The following is a 27,271-nucleotide window of genomic DNA, read 5'->3' as shown; positions in this document are numbered from 1 at the left end:
TGCATGTGCCTCACAATACGAAGGTCCTGAATTTCAATCCCAGGAGTTTGCATGTTCTCCCCGTGACTGCGTGGGTTCCCTCCAGGTACTCCGGCTTCCTCCCACTTCCAAAGACATGCACCTGGGGATAGGTTGATTGGCAACACTAAATTGGCCCTAGTGTGTGAATGTGAGTGTGAATGTTGTCTGTCTATCTGTGTTGGCCCTGCGATGAGGTGGCGACATGTCCAGGGTGTACCTTGCCTTCCGCACGAATCCAGCTGAGATAGGCTCAAGCACCACCCGCATCCCTGAAAAGGACAAGCGGTAGTAAATGGATGGATGGATATCAAGAGTTAGATCTGAAGTTGTTAAAGGATTTCAAGCGTTGGAAGTAAAAAAAAAAAATTTTTTAAAAATGGGGATAGTCGTTTTAAACTTGCACAAATTACTTAGATAACTGATATCAGTAGTGCACCATTTAGTTCCCAAATTGATATAAAAACATTATTGTTGGTATTACAATACAAGCCGTTTGACTTGTACAGTAAGTAAAAGTAAGTAAATTATTTTAACGTGTAACAATATATTTTAATATTTATTAATCTCCCTTTTCATGTTTAATTCTTATTTTCTAGAAATAAATTTAGGATCATTTAGTAATTTCAAAGACTGCACCAAGGAATACAATGACTAAAAACAGAATTTACAAATGTGGTGGAGGGTCCGACGCTTAAACAGCAAAACAAAGTGGTTATAGTACAAAAGTTTTATGTTCCCATAATCAAAAAGTACAAGTTGGATTGAATTGCCCATGCAAACAGACAACGTCCTCCGGAGAGACGTGGATGATCGAAATCAAACAAAATCATACCCAGGCCTGGTCTACTTGCCCATTTATGTGTTTCCCTCATGTGTCAAGGTCCCGTTGTTTTGGATCTGTTTGTTCTGTAACATCCTTGAATCTCTTAGTCATGGTAGGCAATCAAAATATTTTGTAGCCCGACCACAAGTTCAACTTTCACCTACATACCTCCCCTCCAAAGGCAAAACCTAGTAACTCACTTCCAGCTGATTTTGAGAAAACAAAGGAAAACCAATCTATCTTGATGCTGTCTTACAAAGATCTACAAAGTCATCAAATGTATAGATGTTTTCTTGAGCTTTCATTTTCTTGCCGATTGAGCCATGGATTGAATCTGCTCTCATGAACGTGTGCCCTTTCTCCAGATATTTTATCACAATCTCGGGTGGGCCCCATTCTGCGTTTGCACATTGGGCAAGAGCCGTGTACAGCGTCTAGTTTTTATTTTGACCTCCACAGTTATCTGCTCAAAAGAGTCTGCAAGGGGAAGAATCAAGAACAATACATTTAATGAAGGTGCTTGCAACGTCCTGGGCCAATCTTCCAAATATCCCCCCGTGCCATAATATCACATAATCAGGTTGACCGTCGGCCCCCATTCGTGCAAATGTCTCATTAAAGACAATAAGGCGACTGACAAAGAAGCTCCGATTGGTCCCTTGAGATACTAGGTTTTTCTGTTGTATCTACGCAGTTATGTGGTAGTCGCTAGGTCCTGCCATGCGCGTAACAGCTTACTTACGGAACAAATTACAATATCGCATACACTAATGTAAAGCATATCACCTAGGAACTTCAAAATTATTATCAGATCAGTTTTGACCAAATTTGAGTTACTGGGTTTTGCTTTGGACGGGAGATATGATCCTTCAATGGTTCCAAATAGGAAAAGAAAGAAACAAGTTTATGTGTCCTTCTTAATGCTTTTCGACCTCGCTCTCTTTCCGGACTTCGATAGACACAAAATATAGTACAAAAGGTCAGAAATTCCACTACACAAAAAAATACATATTGTATCCCTCTTGCATTTCCATGAATTGCTGCTATGAAATCCGTGGGTAGAAAATCGACCATGTTGTCCTCCAGGTGTGCGTGGGCGGGAAACGCCGAAAGGATGAGATCAGCGTGGACAGCTTAGACTTCAGCAAGAAGATCCTTCACACCACGTGGCATCCGCACGAGAACATCATCGCTGTCGCGGCCACCAACAACCTTTACATCTTCCAGGACAAAGTCAACTAAAGTACGCCGACCCTGCTTCAACCCTGACCCCTAAAAAGTGCGGGGGCATCGGGGTGTGTGTGTGTGTGTGTGTGTGTGTGCTGGGATGTTATCAAGCAAAGAAACAACATCCTCCACCTCCTTCGGGCCTTGCTGCTGCTCACACGATTTGCACTGAGGATGTGCAGAGTTTCTTGCAAGTGGACGTCCAGTTTTGGAATCAATGGTGAACTGTTTAATTTATTAATCCATGCACACGCACGGACAGAAGGGATTGACAGCTGCATGAGCAACAAGATGTAGCAGCTCTCTGGACCCTGGGGATGGAAAAAAAAAAAAATGGAGGCCAGAAACTAAACTCTTCTTCAGTCTGCTGCAAGAAAAGGCATCCTTTTTTTTTGGACAGCGCCACCTGCTGTTCATGTCTTTTTCTGCCTGCGGTCAGTCTGTCTTGTACCAATTGTCTCGTCCCGTGAGGACGACTGTAGTCTGTTATGTGAATGAGGCTATTTTTATTTGTTTATTTGTTTAGCTGCTGTGGTGCCTTCTTTTGGTATGTGGGGGTTCAATGTCAGAAGGGTCCGGGGTGGGCGGGATCGAGGCGGAAGTGTGAATGTTTTCTTGTTTACCCTTTTTGTCTATTATAAAGAAAAATGGCCCCACGTGGTTTCCTGGTGAAACAATGCTTGAGACAACCTTGATGTGCAGTGCAGGCAATAAGAAGTCAGCACATACAGTATTATAGCCATGCCCTGCTATACTTTGTTCTAAAAAAAGAAAACATTTTAAAAAGTCCATTATAATTCTAACATGTTGCATGAAAAGGACGTCATCTTGAAGAAATTTTGATATTTTTCCTTCAACGCACCAAATGAGGCACAAGTATGGTTGTGTTTTACCTCACATTGTCTGCATCTTGTTGCAGGAGTGTGGTAACATTTTCAAAAGCACCTGTTAAGAGCCGGCGTCCCCTGAGGTAAGCACTAAAAAAAAATAATAAAATAATAAAAAAATACTTGAAATCAGGGAATTAATACTGTACATGTCAAGCGTTGTCTTCTAAACAGCTTTCCTTTGTGACTCTTCTAATTGAAACAAAAAAAAACATTTTATAGCTCAGAATGTAATAAGAATGCAGTCTTTATGCTTACTGGACTTTTTGATTTGATTAAAAAAACTAATAAAAATGTGCAAGTTGGGAAAAAAAAGCTCCTTTGTGATGCTGCTTGTGTGTCAGTCTGGTAGTGTGTAGTGTGAGGGCGCCACCAAGTGGACACATTTCAACACAAACCAGAATGGGTACAAATATACACTATTTCTGTATTGTAATTAGAGTGATATTAATGTTGGGCAATTGTACCTCATAGTTTTATGTCAATCTGCTGTTTGATACGTCAACACAAAACTAAATAATCCAGTATCTTGTTGCATATGTTTACTAAATGTCCTGTTCAGTATATTTATTTACATATTTACTTCATTTCGTCAGATTTCAATCTATAATACTGGTTGATGACAGTGGTTTAGTACATTAGACTCAAGTGCTGTAATAATACAAATCATTTTGATAAACCGGGTATTTTTAAGTAAGCAACTCACACAAAAACAACAAATTTATTTTTTTTCTTAATTTATTTTGGATTTAATATGACTTGTTCATACCTTAAAGGCCTACTGAAACCCACTACTACCCACCACGCAGTCTGATAGTTTATATATCAATGAGGAAATCTTAACATTGCAACACATGCCAATACGGCCGGTTTAGTTTACTAAATTGCAATTTAAAATTTCGCGCAAGAGTATCATGCTAAAACGTCGCGGTATTATGACGTGTGCGCGTGACGTCACGCATTGTCGTGGACCTTTTTTTTCCACCACCGTTCACAGCTATAAATGTTCTCTTTTCATCGCATAATTTCACAGTGTTATGGACATCTGTGTTGCTGAATCTTTTGCAATTTGTTCAATGAATAATGGAGACGTCAAAGAAGAAAGCTGTAGGTGGGAAGCGGTGTATTGCGGCCGCCTTTAGCAACACAAACACAGCCAGTGTTTCATTGTTTACTTTCCCGAAATATGACAGTGAAGCTTTACTGTGGAACAGAGCGGTCAAGCGAACACGGTTGGATTGGACCACACACACAAAGTAGTGTATTATGCAGCGATCATTTCGAAAGACCGTGTTTCGAAGAGGGTCCCTTGCGAAGGGCAGAGATGGGCATTGCCACCACCCGTCGACTGGTGCTGAAGAAAGGTGCGTGGCCGACCTTAAGGTTGTACAGGTACGACCATATAATCTCACTAAAACACTAGTAACACAATAAGCCGATAAGGGATTATCCTAGTAAATTTGTCTAATAGCATCTGAATCGCTCCTAATTTATAATCTTTTTTTTTTTTTCTAGTCTTTCACTTTCACTTTCTTCATCCACGAATCTTTCATCCTCGCTCAAATTAATGGGGAAATCGTCGCTCGTTGGTGGCCATGATTGTAAACAATGTGAGGATGTGAGGAGCTCCACAACCCGTGACGTCACGCGCACATCGTCTGCTACTTCCGGTACAGGCAAGGCTTTTTTATTAGCGACCAAAAGTTGCGAACTTTATCGTTGATGTTCTCTACTAAATCCTTTCAGCAAAAATATGGCAATATCGCGAAATGATCAAGTATGACACATAGAAAGGACCTGCTATCCCCGTTTGAATAAGAATATCTAATTTCAGTAAGCCTTTAACATTGATAATCAATTTTTCGATTTTTAGGTAAGTTTTTGCTGCACGTCACCGGCTCAAGATTACACTTTTGAAACAGAAAATATGACTATACCAGTGACTATAACATATGTTAATAATATGGGTTTAAAATAACTGATTTAATAAATAAAAGTATATATTTCTCCACAATTAAAATTAAAAGTTTGTAAATGTTGCTTTGCTTGGCTTGGCTGTCTGTTTGCGCATGCGTCTACTTTTTTTCACTTGGCACTTGTGATTAAAGGCTATATAAATAAATTGTCATTGTGAAGTTATGTTTGCGCATGCGTGTTGCAAATAAGGCTCAGGAGCCGCTGAGTGACAAGACCTTCGCGAACTGAAATGTAAAAAAACTGGATGTAATGGCCGCCGTGCTGCTATTAACCAGGTAAGTCAGAGCATAAATAAATCCGAAGAGCGTCCTAGCGCCGTGGCGTTGTCCCTTTTCTCCATGATTGTGTACCGTGAAGGTTTGAACCAGGCGCGTCACTAGACCTAATACTGTATTGGGGCACACCTGGGGCACAAATAATTCATGTGAGCGTGCAAAGCGCGCAAGCAACAACATTTTTAGCACTTATTTATCATAAAAAATACATAAATAGTACTTTAAACTATGAAATCATATCAGATTATTTTGTATGGATCTTTGATTAACCACCTGAAATTAACTAATGCATTTGACCTGCTTGTGCACTTTTTTACTCCAGACTTCTAAACTGCTACTGGTAAAAGCAAAAAGGAAGAGCAATGAATCTTTTTGAAATATTTATTGCAGTAATCATCTGCAAAATTAACATCTACAAAAGTAAAACAAAAAATAAAGCACCCCTACATCTCTGGGTTCTTTTGTATTATTTAATTTCCATTTCTGGCAATGTGGCTAATCCTATTTCAGATACACAAAACTGTAAAATATACACAAAACAATAAAGCCACGGTAGTAGAATAAATCAACAACTGTTGTGTGTCTGTTCAGGGAATCATTTTCTGAGAAGTAAACTGTAACGTTTCCTTTTCATTTTTGCAAAGTGGTCAATAACTCTGGACAGACATGGAAATATTACAGTAACTGTTATTCAGTTGACCAGTGGTTCCCAACTGCTGGGTCGTGACATAAAAGTGGATTGTGTGTCATTTTCAGTGATTCGCAGTCAGATGTGTGCATGAAAAAAAAAAAGTTTAGGGAGAAAAAAGTCCAATTGTGGCAACAAAACCAGATATTTTTAGCCATTTTTCTAGTGACTATTAGTGAGTATTTTAGCAAAAGGCAAACCGACTAACAAGTTGGAGGAGGACTCAGGACAGACATGGATATATATTTTTTTTAAATCTAAATGGGGCAACAAAACCCGATATTTTCAGCCATTTTTCTGAAAACAAATACAGAAATGTTACTCTTTTTTCTGGAAACAAAACCAGATGCTTTAGCTGTAGCCATTTTTCTGGTGACAAAACAAGATTATTTTAGTCAAAGTCACACCGATTAACAAGACAAGTCTACTGTGCTATTTTTCTGTGAAATAAACACTGGGTGTGAGTTGTCCTTGCCCTTTTGTGGGTTCTTCCGAAGATGTCGTAGTCGTAATGGTTTGTACAGTCCTTTGAGACATTTGTGATTTAGGGCTATATAAATAAACATTGATTGATTGATTGAAAAAAACATATTAAACGTGAAAAAATTATGAAATGAAAATGTATGAACTCATATTTGCAGGCGTTAGTGCATGTGCCTTACAATACGAAGGTCCTGAGTAGTCCTGAGTACAATCCCGGGCTCAGGATCTTTCTGTGTGGAGTTTGCATGTTCTCCCCGTGAATGCATGGGTTCCCTCCGGGTACTCCGGCTCCCTCCCACCTCCAAAGACATGCACCTGGGGATAAGTTGATTGGCAACACTAAATTGGCCCTAGTGTGTGAATGTGAGTGTGAATGTTGTCTGTCTATCTATGTTGGCCCTGCGATGAGGTGGCGACTTGTCCAGGGCATGCCCCACATTCTGCCCGAATGCAGCTGAGATAAGCTCCAGTACCCACCGCAATCCCAAAAGGGACAAGCGGTAGAAAATGCATTTATGGACATATCATCGCCGGAAAAGCTGAGTTAGCTTGCGGGGTTGGCCGACATGGTCTTACAAGACATAGTTTCTCTTTAAATATCCTTCTTGAAAATGACATTGCAAATATGTGTTGTCTTGTCTAATCAAAAAAGATGCAGATGAGGCGCTTTGGCTGAGTTGTTAAAGTTTACTCCACAGCGTGCTCATCAAAAACATCCCGCTGCAACCTAAACAGGGCTACTGTGCATACTCTTAACTACTGTGGCATGCTGGGTAATGAAGTTCTTCTGTTACCTGGCTCATAGTATCACAATAAAATATATCTGCCTTTGGCCAGCTAGAAGGCCTAACTGAAAACAACTAGTGATCTGATTGGCTATCACTGTATGTCCCCAATCACTTGCAGTGCACAGACGCCTGCATTATTGATTCTGAAGACTTTGGCAGATTTGGTACAGCATGGCAACATAATCTAGCTAAATTCTGATTGGATAAAAAACTGTAAAACCTAAAAAGAACAGCATTGGAAGGAGCATAATATGACATGAAGAGAATATGAATAATTATGGATATTTAGGGAAAGTAAATTAAAAAATCATTTGATCTTTAATTATGATCATGATATCTGGTTATGTTAGGCCAGCAGACATACATACATATATATGTATATATGTATATATATATATATATATATATATATATATATATATATATATATATATATATATATATATACACATATATACACATACATACATACATATATATATATATATATATATATATATATATATATATATATATATGTATGTATGTATGTGTATATATATATATATATATATATATATATATATATATATATATATATATATATATATATATGTATGTATGTATGTGTATATATATATATATATATATATATATATATATATATATATATATATATATATATATATAATTTGGCTTGTACATGATAATAGAACCATTTCAGAACAAGTTAGAAAGGCTTCTATTTTCAAGTCTATTTCAATGTATTTTATTTCGGCAATCTTCACATAAAACAAAGAACAACAACAAGAAATTTGGCTTCTGACTTATGTGGTAGGTAACATATCGCGTCATTCCTGGTGTATTTGGTGAATGGACGTTAGCTCCTAGCTTGGTAGCTACGACTCTATTTTGGACGCATTTGTTTGCTTGTTGCTGTCAAATTTCGACACAGATAGATAGAAGTGCCGTGAAAATGCAATATCACACGATAAGATGATAATACAAAACCCAAAACCAGTGGAGTTGGAACGTTGTGTAAATCGTAAATAAAAACAGAAAACAATGATTTGCAAATCCTTTTCAATTTATATTGAATTGAATAGACTGCAAAGACAAGATATTTAATGTTCAAACCGAGAAACGATTTTTTGTTTTGCTGATAATTAACTTTGATTTTGCAAAAAAGTTGGCACAGGGGCATTTTTACCACTGTGTACATGGCCTTTCCTTTTATTAACACTCAGTAAGCGTTTGGGAACTGAGGAGAAAATTTTTTGAAGCTTTTCATTTGGAATTATTTCCCATTCTTGCTTGATGTACAGCTTAAGTTGTTCTACACTCTGTGCTCTCCATTGTGGTATTTGACACTTCATATTCCGCCACACATTTTCAACGAGAGACAGGTCTGGACTACAGGCAGGCCAGTCTAGTACCGGCACTCTTTTAATATGAAGCCACACTGTTGTAACATGTGCAGAATGTGGCTTGGCATTGTTTTGCTGGAAAAGACCTTGCTTGGATGACAACATATGTTGCTCCAAAACCTGTATGGACCATTCAGCATTAATGGTGCCTTCTCAGATGTGTAAGTTACCCATGCCTTGGGCACTAATACACCCCCATACCATCACAGATGCTGGCTTTTGAACTTTGCACCTAGAACGGTCAGGATGGTTATTTTCCACTTTGGTCCAGATGATACGACGTCCACAGTTTCCAAAAACAATTTGAAATGTGGACTCGTCAGACCACAGAAAACGTTTCCACTTTGCATCAGTTCATCTTAGATGAGTTCGAGCCCAGCGAAGCGTTCTTGGGAGGCTTTGGCTTTGCATAGTAGAGCTTTAACTTCCACTTACAGATGTAGCGACCAACTGTAGTTCCTGACGGTGGTTTTCTGAAGTGTTCCTGAGCCCATGTGGTGATATTCTTTACACACTGATGTTGGTTTTTGATGCAGTACCGCCTGAGGGATCCAATGTCATGGGCAATGACGATTTTACTCGCAGTAATTTCTCCAGCTTCTCTGAACCTTTTGATGATATTACAGACCGTAGATGGTGAAATCCCTGTTGGACAATTTGCTCACGCATTTGTTCACAAAGTGGTGACCCTCGCCCCATCCTTGTTTGTGAATGACTGAGCATTTCATGGAAGCTGCTTTTATACCCAATCATGGCACCCAACTATTCACCTGTGGAATGTTCCAAATAAGTGATTGATGAGCATTCCTCAACATTCTCAGTCTTTTTTGCCACTTGCGCCAGCTTTTTTGAAACATGTTGCAGGCATCAAATTCCAAATGAGCTAATATTTGCCCCCACAAAAAAGAATGTTTACAAGTTCCAACGCTAAATATCTTGTCTTTGCAGTCTATTCAATTGAATATACCGTATTTCCTTGAATTGCCGCAGGGCATATAGTATGCGCCTGCCTTGAATTACTGCCGGGTCAAACTGGCTTGCAAAATAATTAACGCATGCTTAGTATTACCGCCTGGTCAAACTCGTGACGTCACGAGTGACACTTCCTCTGTCATCATTTTTAAAATGGAGGAGGCTAGTTTCAATACCGGTAATTTGAAATCGCATAAAGGGAAGAAGATTAAGAGCTATTCAGTAGGATTTAAGGTCCAACCTTACATCACACTCAAATTTTTACTGCATGCCTTTGGTAAGTGCCGGACTGAGAAGAGGTTTTAAAATAATTAGCGCATGCTTACTTTTACCGCATGACTTTGGTAAGCGCAGGAGTGAGAAGAGGTTTTAATTTAATTAGCCCCCCGGCGGCAATTCAAGGAAATACTGTAGGTTGAAAAGGATTTGCAAATCATTGTATTCTGTCATTAGAGATAGGGTGAGAAGCTCTGCCACCCGGGAGGAACTCAAAGTAAAGCCGCTGCTCCTCCACATCGAGAGGAGCCAGATGAGGTGATTCGGGCATCTGGTCAGGATGCCACCCGAACGCCTCCCGAGGGAGGTGTTTAGGGCACGTCCAACCGGTAGGATGCCACGGGGAAGACCCAGGACACGTTGGGAAGACTATGTCTCCCGGCTGGCCTGGGAACGCCTTGGGATCCCCCGAGAAGAGCTAGACGAAGTGGCTGGGGAGAAGGAAGTCTGGGTTTCCCTGCTTAGGCTGTTGCCCCCGCGACCCGACCTCGGATAAGCGGAAGAAGATGGATGGATGGATGATGTATTCTGTTTTCATTTACGATTTACACAATGGGATTTGTATTAAAACCCTCTATCTTCGGGCAAATTCATAACATTTATATCAATTATTGTCCATAACATGCAAGCATAGTGTCTATTGTAGAGTCTCATTCACAACTTTGACAATGAAGTGAAGTGAATTATATTTATATAGCGCTTTTCTCAAGTGACTCAAAGCGCTTTACATAGTGAAACCCAATATCTAAGTTACATTTAAACCAGTGTGGGTGGCACTGGGAGCAGGTGGGTAAAGTGTCTTGCCCAAGGACACAACGGCAGTAACTAGGATGGCACAAGCGGGAATCGAACCTGCAACCCTCAAGTTGCTGGCACGGCCACTCTACCAACCGAGCTATGAGACACAGGCATATAATTTAAACAGTATTAGAAGATCTATTAGTGGTATTGTGCATGATGAAAGTGGGCGACAAGGGTAAACAAAAGTTAATGCACCAATCATAATGTTTTACAAAAAAATAAACAAAACACAAATAAGTTAATAATGCTCCAAAGACATGCACCTGGGGATAGGTTGATTGGCAACACTAAATTGGCCCTAGTGTGTGAATGTGAGTGTGAATGTTGTCTGTCTATCTGTGTTGGCCCTGCGATGAGGTGGCGACTTGTCCAGGGCGTACCCCGCCTTCCGCCCGATTGTAGCTGAGATAGGCGCCAGCGCCCCCCGCGACCCCGAAAGGGAATAAGCAGTAGAAAATGGATGGATGGATGCTCCAATAAATTCAGTAAAATAATTTAAATGCATTATTATTGATGATGATAATGCCTTGCTGTTGACAACAACACCAATAATAACAATGCATGTAATTTGTTGCATTCTGACTTAGTTTTTGGTGAAATATATTTAATTCATTTTAGTAACGTCTAATGACCAAATACAGTTTTAAATAAACACAGACAAGGATGCTGTCATATATTTCAGATATCACACTTAATTTCCAATAAACAAGGGTTGTTATCTGAACAATTTACTGGCTATGTCCTGCCCCTTAAAGGCCTCTCTTGTGTTTCTTAAATATTTCCGAGATTGAAGATCATTAGCACCGACAAACAGCAGCTAAATGATAAGTATGTGTTTATTTAATGAGGTAGTATAGTGACATTAGTGATATGAAAAGAATGCTATGTTTAGCTACCGTCTCCTTAATTGGCCCCGTGAGACTGGAATCCCCCCTCCTTTTGTCAGCTGGGGACACAGCTGTCAATCAAACAGCATCTTTATAAGAAGCCACCCAGGCTGCAGCCTCATGTCTCAGAATATATCCGCACGGACAGACGTGATCACAGACTGACGATCGATACTATTAACTATATCAATCGCATAGTTTTACAAGTCTTTTCCACCTCCTTTACATGAATATTGCTCCGGAAAAGATGGACAAACTCACCGGGAAAAATTTGACGGTGGTGAACAGCTCCTTAAACAGGTGGTCCTTCAACGACGGTGGCTCCTTCCAGCATCTGGACCCCGACGAGCTGAGGGTGCTTGTGCCGTCCATCTTGGGCATCATTTGCGTGCTGGGCGTCACTTGTAACCTCACCGCCGTGGCCATCATGTTCGCCAACGCTCACAAGGGCAAACTGTCCCTTATCAACTCGCTCATCTTCAACCTGATATTCGCAGACGGCCTGGTGCTGCTCTTCAGCATCCCCTTCCGTGCCGCCTCCTTCTCCAAGGCCGGCTGGACCCTGGGCTGGGCGGTGTGCAAGACGTCCGACTGGTTCCTTCACTCCTGCATGGCAGCCAAGAGTTTTACCATGGCTGTGATGGCCAAAGCCTGCTACCGCTATGTGTCCAACCCCACCAAGCAGGTCAGCATCCACCTGGGCTCCATCCTGGTGGTGCTCCTTTTCATCTGGCTGTCGGCGTGCACCGTCACCATCCCTCACTGGCTCTTCTCCACCTTACGGCGAGGGCTTCACGGGCTCATGTGTGTGCTTGTGGTTCCCACTGAAGCGTGGGATTTCATGTCCGTGTACACCAAGGCATACCCACTAGGGGTGTACTGTGCCCCCCTCAGCTTTGCCCTCGTGTACTTCTGGAAGGCGTACGGCCAGTGCCAACGACGCTCCAGTAAGACTCAGAATCTGCACACACAGATCAGGTCCAGGAAGCTCACCTTGATGCTCTTCAATCTCATCATCGCCACGGCTATCCTCTGGCTTCCGCAGTGGGTGGTGTGGATCTGGGAGCGCCACTCAGCAGCATCAGGAGGATCTCAGACTTTTGTCTCATCCCCTCCTCTTCTCATCTCCCTCTGCGCTCAGCTGCTCACCTTCTCCCTGTCGCTCATCGACCCTCTCATCGTGCTCTCCCTCTCCGAGGAGTTCAGAGAGGGTTACCGCGGGCTGTGGCGGCGCCTCACCCTGCGCAAACAACCTCCTGCAAAGCCCAAACTCGGACCTCACACACCCACTTCCCTCCAGTCGCCATGCCCCAGACCGGAGACCTCGGGCCAGGCAAGGGCGGAGAGGAGCCCAGAACCATTAAGCACAGAGCCGGGAACCAGCAGAGATGCTCAGCTGGAGCAGAGCACCGCAGGGAACAAAGAAGTGGACAAGGATGGGATGGTCTTACCTGATGTGGAGCAGTTCTGGCACGAGAGGGAGACGGGATCGCATTTGGAGGAGAACGACCCTGTGCCGTGGGAGCACCAGGACGACCGGGAGAGAAATAATTAATCATTCTCAGCATCAACACCGACTCTGATGGATGGACTGCACTGTAGTGTGTGTATGTACAAAAATGTGTGGAATCATCTTAAATGTTCTTTATTCTACTGTAGTGTCAATGAAGCAATGTGTACATAAAAGTCGACAGATTTTAAATTATTCATAATGCTGGCGCTCATCCATAAAACTGTGCAAGGTACAAGTCACGCTTAATGTCCGCATATGAAGCTTTATATATGTGACTACTGGTCAGATTTTAATTGTCTTTTAGGTGGAAATGTTATAAGTAGGGATTTAATAACATTTGTATGTTTGAATAGTTGATATACTGTATTGGTGTACTGTATCTTAACACATATATTTGACAACTTTGGTTATTTTAGTTTTGTTTAAAAAGTGAAACTATTGTATTCTATATAGTCATTACTCAAAGGGAAATTCTCCAATATCATTGTGATGATTACATCCCAAAGAAAACATTTTTAAATCCAGTATCTTATTAAATTCAAACACTGGTCGAAACGTTTAATATAATAGTTTGTTCACACTCTCAAAAAAAAAATTTAAAAAAAATCAGAGTATTGGTAGCTGAACTATCAATCAATCAATGTTAATTTATATAGCCCCAAATCACAAATGTCTCAAAGGACTGCACAAATCATTACGACTACAACATCCTCGGAAGAACCCACAAAAGGGGCAAGGAAAAGTCACACCCAGTGGGCAGGGAGAATTCACATCCAGTGGGACGCCAGTGACAATGCTGACTATGAGAAACCTTGGAGAGGACCTCAGATGTGGGCAACCCCCCCCACCCCCCCTCTAGGGGACCGAAAGCAATGGATGTCGAGCGGGTCCAACATGATACTGTGAAAGTTCAATCCATAGTGGCTCCAACACAGCTGCGAAAGTTCAGTTCAAGCGGATCCAAGACAGCAGCGAGAGTCCCGTCCACAGGAGACCATCTCAAGAAAATATTGGCTAGTCCATGTTTATACTAATATATATATATATATATATATATATATATATATATATATATATATATATATATATATATATATATATATATATCTAAGTTTATCTAAGTATTCATGTTTTTAATGAATACTTAGGCCTACTGTATTTTGATGTTGGTCATTATGGTGGTACTTGAAGAGCAAAGCGTTTTCTTAGGTGGTACTGGGTGAAAACAGTTTGGTAACCACAGTATGGAGCCTGTCTCAGCTGTATTCAGGCGGAAGGCGGTGTACACCCTGGACAAGTCGCCACCTCATCGCAGGTCATATAATGTTATAATAATTAATATAATATAATACTGTGCATATGTGCATTTATTACAATGTTCTATAGAATATGTATACTTTGAAATAGCGCCAAAGACTCATCATAAAATATTGTTTTCCAGTTGTAAAAACTGTTCTAAAAAATATTTTCAAACACAACTTATGTACAGTTTTTTCTTCTTCTCTGTCCACGCGTTGGCTGAATACAATTAAAAATACTATGGTCAAGTTTGGGTTTTAACTGTATATATTTTACCAAACAGTGACTACGCTCGCTGTTTACATTTCAACATTTCTTTGTGTTTGAGATGATGTAAGTATGGTAAACACCATTTTAATGTATGTATTAATTACCAGTGTTTACAATAAAGTAATCTTTAATAACCGTTGAGTTGAGTTTGAGTTTATTTGGAACATGCAAGCATACAACATGATACATCACAATTTCCAGTTTCTCTTTTCAACATGTTCGAAAAGGAGTAGGAAGAAGCAGAGCTTATTAAATCATACCCCTTTTCTTTTAAATAACAGTTGCTAAAACTTTTGTTCATTTCCTGTTCTCAATGTCTTCACAATATACTCCATTAGTAATCACAATGAAAATAAATAAATAAATAAATAATTGTTGAAGTAAGTTTTATTCCATACGATGAGATAAGTAAGATTATTTTGAGAATGAAAGAATGAATGGGTGAATAAATTCAGAATGTTTATCATGGTTCTTCTTTTTTGTACTTTGTAAACGCCTTAAGTTTGAAGAGTTTCTTGAAGTGGATCATATTAGTACATTGTTTGATTTCTATGCTTAATCCATTCCATAATTTAATTCCACATACTGATATACTGAAGGTCTTAAGTGTTGTACGTTCATACAAATGTTTTAAATTACATTTTTCTCTAAGATTATATTTCTTCTCTTTTGTTGAGAAGAATTGTTGTATATTCTTGGGAAGCAGGTTATAGTTTGCTTTGTGTATAATCTTAGCTGTTTGCAAATTCACTATGTCGTGGAATTTCAGTATCTTTGATTCAATAAATAAAGGATGTATTTATTGGCTTATAGGTCAGGTCTGTTACACACACACACACACACACACACAAGTTAGATGTTACATCAGCGGATGATCCCTGCTGACATGAGGTCATTAAACATATTTTCATAAGGGCATCCACTAGCAAGCCCTAATTAAATTGAAAAGGCTTTCCTCTGAACTCAGATGGAGTATATTCAATGGACTTCCTCATTGATCTGCAACTGAGTGAGATGAAACCTGGGCTAATTTTAGTCTGTCGCTGTAAAAAAATAATTTTTGCTGACGATGACAACATTGATGAAAATGTATTTAAATAAAGGAGTCCCCCCAGAGTCTCTCTACTCCTTGTGACATTTTCCTCTCATTAATAATTGATGTTGACCTTTCATTGCAAAGACTTGCCCCGCATGGCCTTAAACACCAAGGAATGCACTCAATATTAAAGATATAACAATGCAGCATTACGGTTGGAAAGACAATTTTAACATAACGTTCTATATGAGCTATGCTGTTAGGAGCGGGAATCACAATCAGAATCAGAATCAGACAGATCAGGCCCTGACCCAAAGGAAATGTGTGGAAAAGGTTGAGCTCACCAGTGGTGCAAGTTCAGGCCTCATTAGTCGTCTTTTACGTCCCCCGCTGGGGCGTCACCCTAGTGTTTCATCCCTCAGCCAATCATCATCCCTCATAAATGGATCGCCACAGGAAGCGACATGTTAGTCGGACACTAATGGTGCTCAGCAGGTGAGGCTGCTTACAATTAAAGCTGTCTGCCACCAAGTGCAGACATGTGACCCTCAAGTGTCACATGAGGGTCACATGGGCATGTGAGTAAAATATAGCTACATATAATACATTGAAGGGCTTCACGGTGGAAGAGGGGTTAGTGCATCTGCCTGACAATACGAAGTTCCTGCAGTCCTGGGTTCAAATCCAGGCTCGGAATCTTTCTGTGTGGAGTTTGCATGTTCTCCCCGTGAATGCGTGGGTTCCGTCCGGGTACTCCGGCTTCCTCCCACCTCCAAAAACATGCACCTGGGGATAGGTTGATTGGCAACACTAAATTGGCCCTAGTGTGTGAATGTGAGTGTGAATGTTGGCCCTCCGATGAGGTGACGACTTGTCCAGGGTGTACCCTGCCTTCCGCCCGATTGTAGCTGAGATAGGCGCCAGTGCCCCCCGCGACCCCTAAAAGGGAATAAGCGGTAGAAAATGGATGGATAATACATTGATTTGTGGCAGGACAGGAGAGAGGTAGAGTGGGGCAAAGAAGTATTTAGTCAGCCACCGATTGTGCAAGTTCTCCCACTTAAAATGATGACCGAGGTCTGTAATTTTCAATCATAGGTACAACTTAACTGTGAGAGACAGAATGTGAAAAAAAAATCCAGATATTCACATTGTAGGAATTTTAAAGAATTTATTTGTAAATTATGGTGGAAAATAAGTATTTGGTCAACCATTTAAAACTCACTGATGAAAGGTTTTGGCTCAAAATCTCACGATACATGGCCCCATTCATTCTTTCCTTAACACGGATCAATCGTCCTGTCCCCTTAGCAGAAAAACAGCCCCAAAGCATGATGTTTCCACCCCCATGCTTCACAGTAGGTATGGTGTTCTTGGGATGCAACTCAGTATTCTTCTTCCTCCAAACACGACCAGTTGAGTTTATACCAAAAAGTTCTATTTTGGTTTCATCTGACCACATGACATTCTCCCAATCCTCTGCTGTATCATCCATGTATCCATTTTGGTATAAACTCAACTCGTCGTGTTTGGAGGAAGAAGAATACTGAGTTGCATCCCAAGAACACCATACCTACTGTGAAGCATGGGGGTGGAAACATCATGCTGGGAGCTGTTTTTCTGCTAAGGGGACAGGACGGTTGATCCGTGTTAAGGAAAGAATGAATGGGGCCATGTATCGTGAGATTTTGAGCCAAAACCTCCTTCCATCAGTGAGAGCTTTGAATGGTTGACCAAATACTTATTTTCTACCATGATTTACAAATAAATTCTTTAAAATCCTACAATGTGAATTCCTGGATTTTTTTCTTCACATTCTGTCTCTCACAGTTGAAGTGTACCTATGATGAAAATTACAGACCTCTGTCATCATTTTAAGTGGGAGAACTTGCACAATCGGTGGCTGACTAAATACTTTTTTGCCCCACTGTATAAGTTGAATTTTTGCATCTTATCGCACATAACTGTGGTGCGGTTAAGGACCCTCGATTAAAGTTAAAAACAGTGGTGTCACTACTTCTTTAAAGATATGGGGGAGACTTAACCGCACCATCGGTTCGCAGCCGAGTGTGAAGCGACCGGAATGAGAATCAGCACCTCCAAGTCCGAGTCCATGGTTCTCGCCCGAAAAAGGGTGGAATGCCATCTCCGGGTTGGGGAGGAGACCCTGCCCCAAGTGGAGGAGTTCAAGTACCTAGGAGTCTTGTTCACGAGTGAGGGAAGAGTGGATCGTGAGATCGACAGGCGGATCGGTGCGGCGTCTTCAGTAATGCGGACGTTGTACCGATCTGTCGTGGTGAAGAAGGAGCTGAGCCGGAAGGCAAAGCTCTCAATTTACCGGTGGATCTACGTTCCCATCCTCACCTACGGTCATGAGCTTTGGGTCATGACCGAAAGGATAAGATATCGAGTACAACCGGCCGAAAAGTAGTTTCCTCCGCCATGTGGCGGGGCTCTCCCTTAGAGATAGGGTGAGAAGCTCTGCCATCCGGGAGGAACTCAAAGTAAAGCCACTGCTCCTCCACATCGAGAGGAGCCAGATGAGGTGGTTCGGGCATTTGGTCAGGATGCCACCTGAACACCTCCCTAGGGAGGTGTTTAGGGTACGTCCAACCGGTAGGAGGCCACGGGGAAGACCCAGGACACGTTGGGAAGACTATGTCTCCCGGCTGGCCTGGGAACGCCTCGAGATACCCCGGGAAGAGCTAGACGAAGTGGCTGGGGAGAGGGTAGTCTGGGCTTCCCTGCTTAGGCTGTTGCCCCCGCGACCCCACCTCGGATAAGCGGAGGATGATGGATGGATGGATGGGAGACTTAACCTGCAGGAAATGCCTTTCTAATAATACATTCATCGTAATAATATGGTATTATTATGAAATATATTACCACTGATGATAATATATATATCTACTTTACACTCTAAAGTAAAGGGTAACTTGACAGATGTAACATCATATTTAAGAGAGTAATTACTGGTTGCATTGTTGAATGGTTGTATCAATATCCATCCATTTTCTGCCGCTTATTCCCTTCGGGGTCGTGGGGAATCTCAGCTACAATCTCAGCTACAATCGGGCGGAAGGCGCTTAGACCCTGGACAAGTCGCCACCTCATCGCAGGGCCAACACAGATAGACAGACAACATTCACACTCACATTCACACACTAGGGCCAATTTAGTGTTGCCAATGAAATTATCCCCAGGTGCATGTCTTTGGAAGTTGGAGGGAGCTGGAGTACCCGGAGGGAACCCATGCAGTCACGGGGAGAACATGCAAACTCCACACAGAAAGATCCCGAGGCTGACTACATCAGAGCTATTCAATTTTTTGTATTTTTTTGTATTTAGTGTATTAGATTCTGCAGCTAGTGTTTGGTTCCCACGGTACGCAATATATGAAGAGCAGGGAAAAAAGCATTTCACTGTGGTGTAGTCTGCATGTGAAAAAAAAAACTTGAACCTACAACCTTGGATTGAACTCAGGACTACTTAGGACCTTCGCATTGTGAGGCAGACGCACTAACCTCTCTGCCACCGTATCAATATTTAAATTAAAATTCTGGCCACTTTGTATTAGAGTTGCTGGAACTTTTTCAAATTCAAATTGTGTAGTGGGATTTATATAGATATGTTCTAGAATATGTTAATCCAATATTTAAAAAGTCAAAAACATGATTAAGTTGTATTATTTGTTTTAAAAAGCTAGTTTAAATCAAACTTATGTAATAATTTGTCTAGTAGTGCATGTAAACATGTATGGGGTTGTAACATTTGGTTTAGGGTGGAATGGGGGGGGGGTATTTTCCAGAGTTTTGTGTATGGGGGCCCAGAATTTGGTGTTACACCTTTGCTGACCTACCACAACATGCAACACACGTGACTCACATCCCCATATGTGACCATAGGATAAACAAATATACTCCAATACTAGTGGCCACAAACAGCTGGCCTTTACAGTATCGGTGTCCAAAATGCGGCCCAGGGTGCATCTGGGGCCCGTGACTTGTTTGTCATTGGCCCTTGGCACAATGCAGATGAAAAAAAGTACAAAAAAATACAGCAAAAGTACAATAAAATCTAAAATGTTAATTATTATCAAATAAAAATAATACATGTATATATGAATAACACAAACCGTGGTCTTCAAATGGGTTGTTTGGCCTTTTAAAGAACAAACAATTGAAAAAAATATTACATAATATCCTTTGATTTCTCAGGAAGAGACTTGATGGAAAAACTTGGAAGATCTCTGCACCGGAACGTCAAAGACTTTAATTAGGGAAAATGACCAAATAATTTTGAGCTGCTGAAAATGGACGCTAGCTAGACTTTTATTTATTTTTTTAAAAATAAAGAATATATTTTGGCATACTGTATTACACCCATAACTCTGAACTAAAATATGCATTTGCTACTTTAAATAAACGCAATAATATTTTAACATACTTTAGTATTTATCGCTGAGTATAAACAAATCAGTTGCGGGAAGTACTGGTCAAATATATTGATTTGATGTTTTTGTGGAAACTCTTTAGTAAGAGTTTAAAGTCAATTGTTTTTGTAAACAAAGACAAACAGGTTGAAAAGCAAAACATGATCTGCTTTATTGAATTTCAGGAAAAAAAAAAAAAAAATGAAGTGACAGAGCCTGAGTTTGCATAGAAGTTATTTGGAGAAAGATGGCATTTGGCAGCATCAATATTTTCATATTACTTACGATACAACATCAATTACTTTCCAAAGTTTTAATAGTACCGAGAATTCCGACAAAGCTTTCACGTTGCGTTGCCTACAATCAATTCTATTGTACAAATAAATAAAAAAAAGCAACATGTATTTATATATATGAAAATGTAATAGGAATTGTATGTATTAGAAATATACTAATTGATTACTTTGAAATTAAGATGTAAAAAAGCAACTTAAAAAAAAAAATGCTACATTTCTGCCCCGTGCTTTTTGTATCACCTAACTAACTACAGGTAGGTCCAGTTCTAATCCCACCAAAGAATAATAATAAGCACTTCAGCGTTATTTTCTTAATATAAGATATTCATTTACAGCTGATGCTCTTTCTTCCAGAAGCACCATGTTTATTAGTTACTGTAAACATTCATTTTGTTTTGGGCATAAATACTCCAGATTTTCAAAGAATTCACATTTTCCTCGCTGAGCTGCTGTATAAATCAAATGCAGTCCACAGGTCGAGTGTCAAGTAAAGTATGTTTTTTTTAAGTGATGACTTGGTCCCTGACATCTTCCTGAGATTCAAGATCTAGGAGGAGTGACACAAATAAGATTGCAGTTATGTCATTTTCAAATTCACTAATAACGTTGACCTTTGATGAAGGCAACTTTAGCTCTCATTTTGTCTAAATCACCTGTTTGCATTTTTATGTCCGGCAGAGGGCGCCAAAGCAGCTTTCCCCCTTAGCAATGCATTAAGGGTGACCGGTTGGCCGCTTGGTTGCTAAAGAAAAGACAATGTTTGTTAAAGACTTCAGGAAAAAATAAAAGAAATGTCAGAAATAAATCATCACGTTTACCACGGATGGTCTACTGACAGGACAAGGCGGTGGAGGTCTGTTAGGTGGTTCTGGTCGGGGTTCAGTAGGTGAGGCCGGTGCAGGTCCTGGGGGTGCGGGAGGCTTTCGCTTCTGAAGCGGTACAGGTGGTGGTTTCACCGCAGGACGCGTCATAGCGTGTTTGGAGCGCAGTGAATAAACCTGAATTAGATAAGAACAGGAAGAAGCAAATTGAAGTGATTATTACTGATTTTACCTAACAGAGGATACATCATTTTCTGGAATGCCCTCCTCGGTAACAGTCAGAGATGCTACCTCAGTCGAAGCATTTAAGTCCCATCTTAAAACTAATTTATATACTCTAGCCTTTAAATAGACCCCCCTCTTAGACCAGTTGATCTGCCGTCTCTTTTCTGCTCTGCCCTCCCCTCCTGCGTGGAGAGGTTTTTAGGTGACCACAGATGACGCGCTAGCTATTCAAGTCGGGACCCGGGGTGGACAACTCCTCTGTGCATCAGTTGGGGACGTCTCCGCGCTGCTGACTTGTCTCCACTCAAGGTGATCCCCTGCTGGCCCCACTACGGACTGGACTCTCAAAACTATTAACTAGATCCACTCGACTTCCATTGCACCGTTCACCCAGGGGGGAGGGGGATCCCCACATCTGCGGCCCCTTTCAAGGTTTCTCATTGTATCCCATTGGGTTGAGGTTTTTTTTGCCCTGATGTGAGCCAACAATATTGTTGTGACTTGTGCAGCCTTTTGAGACTCTTGTGAATAAGGGCTGTATAAATAACCGTTGATTGATAGATCATTTATAATACAACCACCCTGAATCAAAATGGTACCTTCCATCCTCTATGACCCAGGAAATAGCCTGTTAAAGGCCTACTGAAATGAGATTTTCTTATTTAAACGGGAATAGCAGGTCCATTCTATGTGTCATACTTGATCATTTCGCGATATTGCCATATTTTTGCTGAAAGGATTTAGTAGAGAACATCCAGGATAAAGTTCGCAACTTTTGGTGCTAACAGAAAAGCCCTGCCTTTACTGGAAGTCACATGTTGAGGGCTTCTCACATATTCACATTGTTTTTAATGGGGCGGTTTAGCTCGGTTGGTAGAGTGGCCGTGCCAGCAACTTGAGGGTTGCAGGTTCGATTCCCGCTTACGGCATCCTAGTCACTGCCGTTGTGTCCTTGAGCAAGACACTTTACCCACCTGCTCCCAGTGCCACCCACACTGGTTTAAATGTAACTTGGATATTGGGTTTCACTATGTAAAGCGCTTTGAGTCACTAGAGAAAAGCGCTATATAAATATAATTCACTTCACTTCACTTAATGGGAGTCTCTAAAAAAAAAAGAGCTATTCGGACCTAGAAAACGTCAATTTCCGCATTAATTTGAGCGAAAAAAATCGTGATTGCATTGGGACAGATTCAGATGTTTTTAGACAAATTTACTAGGATAATTCTGGGAAATCGCTTATCTTTCTATTGTGTTGCTAGTGTTTTAGTGAGTTTAACAGTACCTGATAGTCGGAGGGGTGTGTTTCCACGGGTGTCTTGACGCGCAGTGTCTCAGCGAAGTCGACGGCAGCTTTATGGATGGGACAAGCTCAGCTGATCTCCGGTAAGAAGCGACTTTTTACCACAATTTTCTCACCGAAACCTGCTGGTTGATATTCGGTCGGGATCCATGTTCGCTTGACCGCGCTCTGATCCGTAGTAAAGTTTCACCTCCGTGAATTTTAAACAAGGAATCACCGTGTGTTTGTGTGGCTAAAGGTTAAAGCTTCCCAACTCCATCTTTCTACTTTGACTTCTCCGTTATTAATTGAACAAATTGCAAAAGATTCAGCAACACAGATCTTCAAAATACTGTGTAATTATGCCGTTGAAGCAGACGACTTTTAGCTGTGTGTGTGCGCAGCGCTCATACTTCCTAACAGTCCGTGACGTCTTGCGTACACGCCTGAGGGATCAAAAGTCCATAATATCATTGCTTACGTGCAGTGATTTCTCTAGATTCTCTGAACCTTTTGATGATTTTACGGACCGTAGATGGTAAAATCCCTAAATTCCTTGCAATAGCTGGTTGAGAAAAGTTGTTCTAAAACTGTTTGACAATTTGCTTACAAAGTGGTGACCCTCACCCCATCCTTGTTTGTGAATTATTTAGCATTTCATGGAAGCTGCTTTTATACCCAATCATGGCACCCACCTGTTCCCAAATAGCCTGCACACCTGTGGGATGTTCCATATAAGTGTTTGATGAGCATACCCCAACTTTATCAGTATTTATTGCCACCTTTCCCAACTTCTTCGTCACGTGTTGCTGGCATCAAATTCTAAAGTTAATGATTATTTGCAAAAAAAAATGTTTATCAGTTTGAACATCGAATATGTTGTCTTTGTAGCATATTCAACTGAATATGGGTTGAAAATTATTTGCAAATCATTGTATTCCATTTATATTTAAATCTAACACGATTTCTCAACTCAAATGGAAACGGGGTTTTTAAAAAAACACAAGCAAAAACAACTTGTAGCATAGTACCAAGGTGGCATTTGTGTGGTGCTACGTTCCCGTCCTCTCCACTCATCGCAGTCTTCACCCAAAAGTCTTCATTAAACACACAAGTGATGTTAAATGTACATTTATCGATTTTATACGTCCTTCATATGTATTTTGCATTGTTTTCTGATTGTGAAACTAATTATTCTCCACAAAACAAGTTTTGTGTTATTATTTTTGGACTGACTATTTGTCATGGGCAAAAATGGCTTCAGTTTTTGGTCTTACCGTATATATCGGACTATAAGTCACAGTTTTTTTCATAGTTTGGTGCGACATACTCCGGAGCGACTTATGTGTGAAATTATGAACACATTACCGTAAAATATCAAATAACATTATTTATCTAATTCGTGAACGAGATTAAGAAAATGTCAGCAATCGTCACACACACGTCAACCAATAAAAATTTGGCGGGGAGGGTCATGGCAGAAGTGTTTTGTGGGTCATGGAATGCTAACTGCTATATACTACTGCCGTAGCTATTAAAATTGATCATTTCATCGTTGGCGGTAACTTATAAAAACTGAGAAGGGCTGAACAAAAATTGGAGCGAAAAGGAAATCATGTACTGCAGATTACAAGCTGGACGTAGTGAAATATGCAGCAGAAAACAACAAGAGGAAGCGGCGCATACCTTTGGAGTTGGCAGAGTTAATTAAAAGCGACATCGAGGAAGAAGATTTAATCGGATTTAGCAATTAGGAGTGACAGATTGTTTGGTAAACATATAGCATGTTCTATAAGTTATAGTTATTTGAATGACTCTTACCATAATATGTTACGTTTGCTGACATTTTCTTCATCTCTTCCACGAATGAGATAAATAATATTATTTGATACCAGGTACCTTCTCAGTTGGTTATTTATGCCTCATATAACGTACACTTATTTAGCCTGTTGTTCACTATTCTTGATTTATTTTAAATTGCCTTTCAAATGTCTATTCTTGGTGTTGGATTTTATCAAATGAATTTCCCGCAAAAATGCGACTTATACTCCAGTGTGACATATATGTGTTTTTTTCCTTCTTTATTACGCATTTTCGGCTGGTGCGACGTATACTCCGGAGCGATTTATAATCCTGAAAATACGGTACTCACCCAGACCACAATATGTCACATGAAACAGAACACACTTATGCTGTGATACAGGATAATCTTCAGAAAAGGTAACGGGATCCATCCATCCATTTTCTACCGCTTATTCCCTTTTGGGGGTCGCGGGGGGCGCTGGCGCCTATCTCAGCTACAATCGGGCGGAAGGCGGGGTACACCCTGGACAAGTCGCCACCTCATCGCAGGGCCAACACAGATAGACAGACAACATTCACACTCACATTCACACACTAGGGCCAATTTAGTGTTGCCAATCAACATATCCCCAGGTGCATGTCTTTGGAAGTGGGAGGAAGCCGGAGTACCCGGAGGGAACCCACGCATTCATGGGGAGAACATGCCAACTCCACACAGAAAGATCCTGAGCCTGGATTTGAACCCAGGACTGCAGGAACTTCGTATTGTGAGGCAGACGCACTAACCCCTCTTCCACCGTGAAGCCCAGGTAACGGGATGTTATCTTTAATACAATGCAGATAAGCGGTAGTCTCTGAGACTCAAAACTGGTTAGGTGAGGGACTAATTACATGTTATCAATACGGTGGTCATTCCAGAGGGGGGAGAGGGTGACTATCACTATTTGAGGAAATATTATATATTGGATGAGAAGTTGCTGAAAATGGTGTCAGTATTCTTACAAGCAGTCACATCTGGATGTTTGTACTATATTGCAAGTGGAGAGGCGGAGCCGACGGGCCGACAGCGGGGTAGCGGTCCTACTCAAGATGGCGGACAGGAGTCGGAGTGTGCGGCGGAGTGTGCGGCGGAGCAATCCGAACCAGGTGCGTAAATCACACACCTGCTCTCAATCCGTGCACCTTCTCCTGCAGTATAAAAGGGGAGAAGGAGGAGCAATCGGGGCAGAAGACAGAGGAGAATCAATAGCGAAAGAAGACGAGATGAGAGATGAGCCCGTGAGGAAGATGAAGTCACCGGCCACCGAAAGGCGAGCCGAGACGAGCGGCAAAGGAGGTCGCGCTGGAAATCGGCGCGACCGACTGGGACCAACCACGGTTTGTTGAAATAATAAACGAGTGTCAAACCTGCTACGAGGCGTCTTGCATCGATGGTCAGTGTAACCCGCACTACGGCGTCTTGCATCGATGGTCAGTGTAACCCGCACGACGGCGTCTTGCATCGATGGTCCATGTAACCCGCACGGTTACATGGACCATCGTAGCAGGTTTGACACTCGTTTATTATTTCAACAAACAGTGGTTGGTCCCGGTCGGTCGCGCCGATTTCCAGCGCGACCTCCTTTACTGCTCGTCTCGGCTCGCCTTTCGGTGGCCGGTGACTGCGTCTTCCTAGCGGGCTCATCTCTCATCTGGTCGCTAATAATTCTCCTCAGTCTTCTGCCCCGATCGCTCCTCCTTCTCCCCTTTTATACTGCAGGAGAAGATGCACGGATTGAGAGCAGGTGAGTGATCTACGCACCTGGCTCGGATTGCTGCAGCGTCGCTCCTCTCCGCTCCGCCGCACACTCCGCCTCCTATCCGCCATCTTGAGTAAGACCACTACCCTGCTGTCGGCCCGTCGGCTCTGCCTCTCCACATTGCAATCTTGCATCCTTCCAAAATCAAAATAACGTTGACAAAAACAAGAACGAAAGGTGAACTTGGCACATTTTCTGACTGGCGCCTTTTGTGACATTTCTGTACCTGCCGGCCTGAGTCTTGCTTCTTCAACAGGAATGTGGGGTTGGCGTGACCGTTCACATGGACCTCGGCGTGCAGAGGTCTGGCTTCCACAGGCACCGAACAACTGGAAGCAATAGACTACCTTGGTTACGTTCGCTTCAGTTAAAGGACATCATGAAAACAGAGTGGACCTGTAAAAGTATTTACAGCGCTTCACTTATTCCACATTTTGTTATGTTAAAGTTTTATTCCAATAAATAAACACAATAATTCAACTATTTATTAAATTACTGTGTATTGGTTAAAGACATGCACCTGGGGGATAGGTTGATTGGCAACACTAAATTGGCCCTAGTGTGTGAATGTGAGTGTGAATGTTGTCTGTCTATCTGTGTTGGCCCTGCGATGAGGTGGCGACTTGTCCAGGGTGTACCCCGCCTTCCGCCCGATTGTAGCTGAGATAGGCGCCAGCGCCCCCCGCGACCCCGAAAGGAAATACGCGCTAGAAAATGGATGGATGGATGGATGGTTAATATGTCTAATATTTATATATGTATTTAATAATGGTTTACTTACTGTTTATTTGTTGTGTTGCAAATAAAGAACAAACAAATGGGTTGAAACTGCTATGATATGAAAAAGCGTAGGGTTGAATGAGCTCTGCTGGAAATATGTAATGTAATACATTGTAATTTTACTGTACGCGTGTTTGAAATAAACTGGAACTAACCAAAAATGTAATAAATTCAATTTGTCTTTAAAATTCTACAGCCAAAACT

The 27,271-nt window shown here is 41.3% G+C and overlaps 3 protein-coding genes across 7 annotated transcripts in view; 2 read left to right on the top strand and 1 right to left on the bottom strand.

Annotated features, from left to right (window-relative positions):
* The window catches only part of ppp2r2ba (protein phosphatase 2, regulatory subunit B, beta a), a 213,018-nt gene extending 209,560 nt beyond the window's left edge, over window positions 1-3,458 (top strand). The window contains exon 10 of one of the 2 annotated variants that reach the window (XM_061901886.1): window positions 1,931-3,458. In XM_061901886.1, the coding sequence (XP_061757870.1) occupies window positions 1,931-2,086 (156 nt within the window). In that variant the 3' untranslated portion in view covers window positions 2,087-3,458. The remainder of the gene's footprint in view (window positions 1-1,930) is intronic. The other variant, XM_061901888.1, reaches the window with a different exon arrangement.
* An 8,300-nt stretch (window positions 3,459-11,758) lies between these two features.
* On the top strand, window positions 11,759-13,066 carry gpr151 (G protein-coupled receptor 151). The gene has a single exon (XM_061899620.1). The coding sequence runs from the start codon at window positions 11,759-11,761 to the stop codon at window positions 13,064-13,066; it is 1,308 nt and encodes a 435-aa protein (XP_061755604.1).
* Window positions 13,067-20,208: 7,142 nt separating this feature from the next.
* Window positions 20,209-27,271, bottom strand: part of adam19b (ADAM metallopeptidase domain 19b) — a 107,575-nt gene continuing 100,512 nt past the window's right edge. For 3 of the 4 annotated variants that reach the window (XM_061901872.1, XM_061901871.1, XM_061901874.1), the window contains 4 exons: window positions 26,514-26,616; window positions 21,176-21,355; window positions 21,011-21,099; window positions 20,209-20,904 (listed from right to left, as the gene is read on the bottom strand). In XM_061901872.1, coding sequence (XP_061757856.1) covers window positions 20,898-20,904; window positions 21,011-21,099; window positions 21,176-21,355; window positions 26,514-26,616 — 379 coding nt within the window. In that variant the 3' untranslated portion in view covers window positions 20,209-20,897. The remainder of the gene's footprint in view (window positions 20,905-21,010; window positions 21,100-21,175; window positions 21,356-26,513; window positions 26,617-27,271) is intronic. The other variant, XM_061901873.1, reaches the window with a different exon arrangement.

The sequence above is a fragment of the Nerophis ophidion genome, linkage group LG05, assembly GCF_033978795.1.
Source record: "Nerophis ophidion isolate RoL-2023_Sa linkage group LG05, RoL_Noph_v1.0, whole genome shotgun sequence".
Taxonomy (NCBI): Eukaryota; Metazoa; Chordata; class Actinopteri; order Syngnathiformes; family Syngnathidae; genus Nerophis; species Nerophis ophidion.
Note: the sequence above shows the minus strand (reverse complement) of the source record. Positions and strands in the feature narration are given on the sequence as shown.

Bases quoted from the DNA above. Each gene is read 5' to 3' on its own strand.
- gpr151 (XM_061899620.1), top strand. From the start codon at position 11,759: ATGGACAAACTCACCGGGAAAAATTTGACGGTGGTGAACAGCTCCTTA.